The sequence below is a fragment of the Somniosus microcephalus genome, chromosome 24 (genome assembly GCF_052327205.1).
Source record: "Somniosus microcephalus isolate GS21.2 chromosome 24, FLI_Smic_1.0, whole genome shotgun sequence".
Taxonomy (NCBI): Eukaryota; Metazoa; Chordata; class Chondrichthyes; order Squaliformes; family Somniosidae; genus Somniosus; species Somniosus microcephalus.
Window position 1 is genome coordinate 43517623 of NC_141010.1, and position 8895 is coordinate 43526517.

The following is an 8895-nucleotide window of genomic DNA, read 5'->3' on the forward strand; positions in this document are numbered from 1 at the left end:
CACCCAGTATTGGTGCCCTGGTGTGTTGCACATTCCCTATTTCTGTGTGTAATCTAATGGACAGAGTTTACAAACAGATGCCAATTGTGTCCTAAATAGCAGGAGCATATCTTTTACTGTTTTTTTTTTCCAAGAATTGAGTGAGTAGTTTGTGCAATTCTGTTGTAAATGAGACTAAATTTAATTGTAATTCTCTTAATGGTGTTAACCCATTGAGTATTGCAATGCTAATTCTATGCCTTTTTTAAACTCTTATGTTCACCAATGTGAGGAATGTTCAGGCACACAGTGGTTGCATCAAGCAGTGCCAAGTCATATGCAGCACAATTAGATGCAGAATCAAGCAGCAACTCTGCACTGTAGCAATGTGCTTCAGCCCTGCTCTCAAAACTACCCCTTCAAGCTCCAGTGCCACATTTTCCCATTTCTTTATGGCTTCTCTAAGTGAGACTCCAAGTGAGTGCAGAATTCGGGGCAGTTTTGTACTCTGGACCTATACCCAATAAGAAATGGATTGAGAATTATCATTTCACTTGGGCACCCTTACAGTCAGCAGAGGGAACAGACTTCCATCCTATCAATTTGGGCTAGATTTTAACCTCTAGTCCCAGGGGCATGTGTATCTTTTTAAATTGTATACTTCAAACTGCCCACCATTCAGATAAATATTGGATTACATGCGATGCAATGCCATTCCTTCTCCTTTTAAATGTAGTTCAAGTAGAATATGCCCTTAACTAAAGAGGGAAAATACATTTGGACACTGTCCCTTTTAAGAACTATTATACAGCCAATTTGCTGGTTGAGGCCTAATACCAGATTAAACCCTCAATTATTTGCATTATTGATGTGCTTCTATCATCGTATCTCTCAGCTTTTTATTTACTAATTTGCTACCGTGTATTGCAAGATCATTTACTAACCAGAACAGCCCTTTGAACTGTTTAGCGGGGCGAGATCATTCTGTTTTCTCCCTCTAACCAAATTAACAGGGCTGCCAAACAATCAAAAAGTAAAACTTTAATCTGTTAATCTTGGATTTAATTGATCCAATTACTGCATCCATCTCATTCAAGTTTGTTTTATTGCTGATACTACACAGAATTATATTGGAAAAACTCAAGACACAGCTGTTTATTGTGAAGGGTACTTCTGTGATTTTGGAACTCGGTAGATACAAGTAACCATTTTTCTATCCAATGAATCGTCGGGCAGTTTATAAAATATAAACTTGCCATTCACGAGTCCTTTCACTTTTAGTGCTTCGCTCCATAATACTTTAGTTTACCTTTTATTTTATTCTTTCGATTGAGTTCTGTTGAATATTGATTCCACTTTAATCATGATTTTTTTTTTTTTCTTCACTTGATAGCCCAAATTTCTACGTTATTTTTTGCTCTCCACTTTTTTTTTACGGATGGCTTTCTGCCCTGCTTTGCCCCATCCAACCCATCCTGGCATTGTTCTGTCTGACCACCTGATCAGGAATGACACCTGTACACCCTTTCTCTGCCCCAGCCACCCAACATCAAGTGGCGAGCACCATTGCTCCCTGACCTACTGTCTGCTTTATACTTTTTCTTTTCCCCTGTTCCTACACTTCCCAGCACAAGGTGCTGGATGGCTGGGAAGCAGTAGTGACCAAGGCAGGTACCAGAGGATTCATTGTCTGGTAAAGTGAGCTACTTTTTATATTCAAAGCCACAAGAGGAAGGTTAAAAGTGGTGTTTGAAAACCAAGAATAGAACATCGGAACTCCTTTTCTTTTTTGAATCCCAGTATTAGTTCCGTAACTTCCGTGATTAACGTGTTAAAAACATTAACCTCCCAAAAAAAATGAACACGTTAATCACAGAAGTTAACTGCAATTAATTGACAGCCCCACAAATGATCTAATTGTTCCTTTCTCCACTCAGGTGCAAAGAGTGCAGGACTGTCTTCCATAAGGTTTGCAAGACTGGTGTCCAATCGTGTCCACGCTGTGTGCGCAAACAAAGGTACCAGGAGTACAAAATGCAGCATTAGCCAATGATCTGCATTAAAGATCACGTGCTTGGAAAAGAGGCGGTGAGCTCTGTACTGTGTATAGACCTTCGATGGATTTCTGCAGTTTTCAAGGACAACGCAACCCCTGATCAGAAATGGTGCGATATGAATTTGTGCACAACCACTCCTGTAGGCAGAAACTCCTCAGCCACTGCCTTTCGAGAGAAATATCCGTCACCTACGTACCTCACGCTAGGGGTGTGGCTTTTTTACCTCTGTGAAGAGGCTGACATAGATTCAGAATTTTAGACACTTGCGCACTGCTAAGACAGGAGCTGTTGCTAAGAAGGCTGCCTGCAACTGGAGTTCAGCCTCACCCACTTACTATATGTTGGTAGAATGTGTTTGACTTGTACAGTTCCATCTTTTTTGTAATGCTTAACTCATTTTTAAATCCATACATATAGATTTGTTCAGACATGTAAACTATATCACCAGTTTGTGAGAATATTAAATGTACATTGCATGTACAGTATAGTATATGTACATACGGTATTCACAGGTGAAAATAACAAATTTGCTAGACTTTGCTGCTTCAAACTGCACTTTGCAAACTAACCCTTGTAAAAACACATGAACTATTTAAACTTTCACCAATACAGCAGGATGGCTACTGTATTTTAACACTCGTGCCAAAAGGGTGTGTGCACTTGTGTGATGCTGTTTTCATATCTGTTTTTTATCTGACTTTGTTTTTGTTTTAAGAGATTAACAGTGATGCAGATAACATCAGCTTCTAAATCAATTGACTTGAGAGCGTTTGTTTGAGTTACTGATCATTATGATCCTGGTGCATCCAGTAGCTAGATTAATTTAACACCATCTTATAATATATTCTGCGTGAATCAGTACAAATTGAAGCTTTCCTATCTATAGTTTTCATAAAATTATGCTATTTTCCAATGGGAGTTTACAACAAAGGTGCTAAACTTGCAGGACTTTTTCTAATAAAAAAACTCCAATAATACTCAGCATTCGAAATGGAAGTTGGATGCACCCTGTAACATTTGTGTTTGTGAAGTTCTCTTGCTTTTGTGTGCAGCTCAGTGCAAATCATTCCTTCCCTGTGTTCAAATCTGTCTGCACTACAAAAGTGTTTATAATTCTGGCAGACAAATCTGGACTCTGTACATGTTTAATAGAAAAGAAAAAAATCTGGAAGCAGCAAAGTTTTGCAGGGCTGCAGTGTTTCACTGCACAGAGATTCAAAATTGCACAAGAATCTTGGATGCTTCAGAACCATCCTGGATTTATTACGGCTCGTTACAAGTTTGTAAAGCATTACTTGTTCCTTGCGGTCTTCCAACTGTAGCAGGACATAACAGCCATATAGTATTCTTAAATTTTGTACCTTTTTTGTATGATCAGCTTTTTTGCATTACAGACTTTATGCTTTCATTGCAATCAAAGATCATGACTAGATTTACTAAACACTGGCTCTATAGTAATTTCTATTTTCTTAAGAACAGCAAATGTTCTGTCATTAAAGGTTTGATTTTTAATCGTGCAAATAAAGTTTGGGGCTCTGATTTAAATCCAAAAGTACACGACTATCTTAACTAATGTTCTGCCTGTCGGTTTTTGGTGAAGGGTATAATCTGACTGGATTCCCATTTCCTACAGTTTTTTCATAATTTAGAATTCTACTACCGGGGCTGCTTTAATGTTGTCGGAAAGGCTTATCTTCAAATATCTGACACCAGCTCTGTGTCTCTGTCTCTCACTCTCGGAATTTAGCATTTTTTCTCCCTCTTTAAGAAAAGAAAGACTTGCATTTATATAGCGCCTTTCACGACCACCGGATGTCTCAAAGCGCTTTACAGCCAATGAAGTACTTTTGAAGTGGATTGACTGTTGTAATCTTAGGCTCTCATTAGGAGGAGGGTCATGTATGGCATGTGGTGACTGTCTATGCTGGTTCCTCTTTCTCTATTTTGCTAAATAGAAAGCCTCTGGCTACCACCTCCTACTCCCAGCAGAAATCGGCAGCTAGTCACGTGAGAAAATAAGTCATATTTATCTCAAAGTATGAACTGGACAAATTTGATTCATTCTTGATTTGATTATTTGGATTTGGAAGGAACATTGGAGTTTATTCTCGAGCATTTAAAGTAGTGAACAACTGGTGTTTCAGTAAATTTAAAAGACAATACCTGGCTTCAAATACTGCAAGCCTTGAAATATTTATAGACAAGAATATACATGGATGAACTGACCATGATCCATAAGGTAATTTAATAATTTAAAGTAGCTTATGCATAAATTTGATAGACTTGTGGGTTGTGAATGAAAGTGTCTGTACTGCACAGACAGTGGTACAATCGTCTTTTTTATACTCGTTTGAACAAGGATGATTAATGCTACCCAGGAAGCATCAGCTTTCATAGACGACACCCAGGATCAATGATCCTCCTTCAAAGGAACATAAACGAATCATTGTACAATTATCAGTATTGTTTGGGATTACATTCTCCATTTCTAGCAAGTGGCTGTTTCCATTTGGGTTGAAGTCTGTCTTCATCAGGATAATATTTGCAGCGTATTTGGTCGTTGACAATGTCCAGGATCGATCAGAACTCAAAGAAATTTCTGACTTGTTGCAACTTTGACCTGGGCCAAATACAGTGTTTCCGAGGATAATGCCATCAGACCTTTGGGCTCCTGATGAACCTATTAAGTTTGCTAACTTTGTGGTGGTTATTTCAACACCTCTTAGGCACACAAGTAATGCAGCACACTGCTTAGCTGTGGCATCCTGGGTGTTCACTCGCGTGATAATTCCTTTGCCAGTCAATTCACACGTGACCCAGAGCTACTTAAGGGTGCAGCATTTCGGCCTGAGCAAGATAGCTTTCCATTCGCCAAGGTGGTTGCGTCACACTTTCCTGAGCTTGGAAGAAACGTCACACGATGAAAGTTGTCGATCATCAGAAGTAGAAAAAGAAAGAACTTGAATTTCATTAACGCCTTTCGGGACCATAAAATACTCCCCCAACTACTTCATTCAATGAATTACTGTTGTAATGTAGGGAAATGTAGCACCAACTTGCACACAGCAAGGTCCCACAAACAGCAATGAGATAAATGATTAAAAGACTCTGCAAATCTCTTGCCCAACTACATGATGCTACTGAGGTAGGGAAAACATTCAAAGTTTTCATACGCTGTCAGCATTCAAAAATGTGAAAGTAAAACATAAGAGGGGACTGAGGACTTTTACCCACACTAATTGCAGCCAAATTTACATTACATAGGCTGAATGGCCTGTTTCTGCGCTGTAAATACTAACAGGTTTATGCTTCACACAAGCCATTTTACTTCATTTCACCCTATCAACATATCCTTGCATTACATTCTTCCTCGTAATTCACAGAATCACAGAAACCCCACAGTGCAGATAGAGGCCATTTCGGCCCATCGAGCCTGCACCGACACATATCCCACCCGATCCCCGTAACCCCTACACCAACACATATCCCACCCTATCCCTGTAACCCCACGTATTTAATCCCCCTAACACTAAGGGTCAATTTATCATAGCCAATCAACCTAACCCGCACATCTTTGGACTGTGGGAGGAAACCGGAGCACCCAGAGAAAACCCACGCAAACACGGGGAGAATGTGCAAACTCCACACAGACAGTTGCCCGAGGCCGGATTCGAACCCGGGTCCCTGGCACACTGAGGCAACAGTGCTGCCCCGTAATTGTCTAGCTTCCCCTTAAATGTATCTATGCTATTCGCCCCAACTACTACACGTTCCAGCTTCTAACCACTGAGTAAAGGGACAGTATCCCTAGATAGGTGGAATATCTTATTTTTATGTGCAGGTGGGTGATTGAGGAAAATCATATATCCTACATTGGGATTTAAAGTAATATTTGTACTAAATATATCTTGCGTTTGCACCATTCCCACGTGTATGCTTTAATATTAGCAAGTCTCAGGCGAGGGGGGGTGGGATTTTGTATCAGCCCGTTGGACGTGCAATTATCGACCGGGCACAAATTTTAGCGCCTGGCGCTAATTATCGCCTCCGACTGCAAACTTGGCTTCTATCACTCCTGAAGGTGGTTGGAGCGCTAAATCAGGCGCTACACACCTCTCAAGGCACTAACGCCGAGGAGCGAGACGCTACCTCAGTGCTGGCGAAGCTCATGTGATGTCAGTCAGCAATGGAACACAGACACTGGTGCCGGCCAGTTCTTAAAGGGGAGGGTCGATCTTGCTCTCCAGCCACACCCTGCTCATTGCAGCCTTGAATCTCGGCCTGGACAGACCTGAACTTCAAATCTGCTGCAAAGAACAATGGAGGGGCCCAGGGAAAGAGCTCATAGTCTCTTCTAAATCAATGCAAGGAAGGTCAAATCAAAAAGAACATGCAAAGTGCTGCTCAGTACCTGAAACTCCTACACACAGCATTGACTCTCTTCAGAAGTCTCTCTCGGAATGCGTGGTGCAAAAATGTCTCCAACAAAAGAAAAGGCAGGAAGAGGCTGCCTTTAAATAGCGCTCCCCCAGCCCCTTTCCGACTGCAAAACACCCCCCTCTACCTGTCGTTGCTAGCGGTAGGCAAAAAGTAAGGGGGCACCACTCAATATCCGGTCCGGGGCGTTGCACGCTCGACTGACATCACGATCTGCGGGCGCAGGTGATTGTAGTAGAGTTTAGCGCCGCCGCAAAAACTGGTCAATTTCGCAAGCGGCGCAAACATCGCCGTGCCCGGGCGGGCCCTCTTGGGTGCAAACGGGAGGCGCTAATCAACCGAATTTTTCCCCTTAAGTCTTTTATGTTAAATACAATGACTGCAAACGTTTCCGTCTCGTGTGATAATAGCAGCTCCAATGTAAAGCTCTGTTCTTGCATTAATTGTGAAATGAGATTTAACCACACTGCATGATAGCTAAATAATGACAGTAGCATTATTCACGGTGGCATAGTGGCTAGCACTGTTGCCTCACAGCGCCAGGGACCCGGGTTCGAATCCGGCCTCGGGTGACTGTGTGTGTGGAATCACAGAAACCCCACAGTGCAGATAGAGGCCATTTCGGCCCATCGAGCCTGCACCGACACATATCCCACCCGATCCCCGTAACCCCTACACCAACACATATCCCACCCTATCCCCGTAACCCCACATATTTAATCCCCCTAACACTAAGGGTCAATTTATCATAGCCAATCAACCTAACCCGCACATCTTTGGACTGTGGGAGGAAACCCACGCAAACACGGGGAGAATGTCTGTGTGGAGTTTGCACATTCTCCCCGTGTTTGCGTGGGTTTCCTCCGGGTGCTCCGGTTTCCTCCCACAGTCCAAAGATGTGCGGGTTAGGATGATTGGCTATGATAAATTGACCCTTAGTGTTAGGGGGATTAAATACGTGGGGTTACGGGGATCGGGTGGGATATGTGTCGGTGCAGGCTCGATGGGCCGAAATGGCCTCTATCTGCACTGTGGGGTTTCTGTGATTCTGTGAATGACTGTACTTATTTTCTGACTATTCCTCTTCAAATCTGGGATAGAATTGACAACATCCAGGATATGCAGCTTTACCTCTACCTTTCATTCCATGACCCTCACTGTGCTGACGGACATTGTCATGTCGGAGCCAGGCCGTTCTACAGTTCAACCTTAGCAAGACGGAAGCCATCCTACTGAGTCCTGCCAGAAACTGTGCCTGAGCCCCGTGATCCCTTTGGCCTTTCTAGTTGCCCACCTGATGATCCGCAACTTCATTGTCCTGCTTGAACCTTAGCTGAATTTCAAATCTCACATCAGTCCATCACTATCTCAAAACTGCCTCCTTCCACCTAAAGTCCACCCTAATCTACCGTCAATGACAGAGCCTTCACCATCTTATGTCTCTTGTCCTAACCCCCTCCACTTTGCACATCTCCCTCAATCTTCAAAAACTTCTTGTAAACCCCCCTTATCTGGCCACTTCCCATAATATCCCACCAACTCCTGCTTGGTCTGACTCACTGCGAAGCACTTTAGGACGTTTTGCTACGTTAAAGACACTAAATGTAAATTATAATTAAATTTCCAATGTGCCTAAAATAAATGATAAATATTGGAATCATTTAAAAATAGATATACTGAAATAATGCTTAATCAACTTAAATATATTCCATCTCGTGAATCATTTCTATTCATAATGGAAGAATTAGTTCCCCATAATTAACCTTGACTTTAGAAGTCAACAGAAATGGCTAGTTTCAGACTCAATGAATCCAGCCTGTGATAAGTTTCAGTTCATTGAGATCAGCACTGTGAGTTACTAACCCTTTAAGCCCTGCAAGAGCAGTTTCACATTTTAAAAAATTACAGAATTGTGCTAATGTTGGCAAGAAGGCTTTAGGAATGCCATGTGCTTTTCTTTTCAAAAATGTTTTTGATGGGCATTTGCAACATTTGTTTGTTTACTATGATAAGGGTTTCAATAACGGGACAGAAGTGTAAAAGTTAGAAAATTAAGAGTAAGTGGGTGTGTCGAGCAGTAACATTTTTTTGCCCAAAGGCCACTTGAAGTGTGGTGTAAGCTTACCATTGAGCAGAGAGATGATCGGATGTGTTTCTGGGGAGAGAAGGGATTGAAAGACATGGGGGGAAAGACAGATAGGTGAGGTTGATCTTTGAAAAAGATATGGGCTTGTTGGGGCTAATGGCCGTTTCCTGTCCTTAAAAATGATTTTGCAAATGGGATCGGAGTTTAATATGCAGACATAAGGGCTCTGTTAGGGACGTCTAATTTTGTACTTTGTACTTATGTAAGTTGCTCAACTAATATTGAGTTGGGAATGAATTCTACAACTTTCAGTGTGCATTACACCAGGGAGTAGTT

At 41.8% G+C, this 8895-nt stretch overlaps 1 protein-coding gene across 4 annotated transcripts in view; it reads left to right on the top strand.

Moving 5' to 3' along the window:
- Window positions 1-3588, top strand: part of plekhm1 (pleckstrin homology and RUN domain containing M1) — a 61914-nt gene extending 58326 nt beyond the window's left edge. For all 4 annotated transcript variants that reach the window (XM_085966571.1, XM_085966573.1, XM_085966574.1 and 1 more), the window contains one exon: window positions 1917-3588. In XM_085966571.1, the coding sequence (XP_085822697.1) occupies window positions 1917-2025 (109 nt within the window). In that variant the 3' untranslated portion in view covers window positions 2026-3588. The remainder of the gene's footprint in view (window positions 1-1916) is intronic.
- The last annotated feature ends 5307 nt before the right edge of the window (window positions 3589-8895 follow it).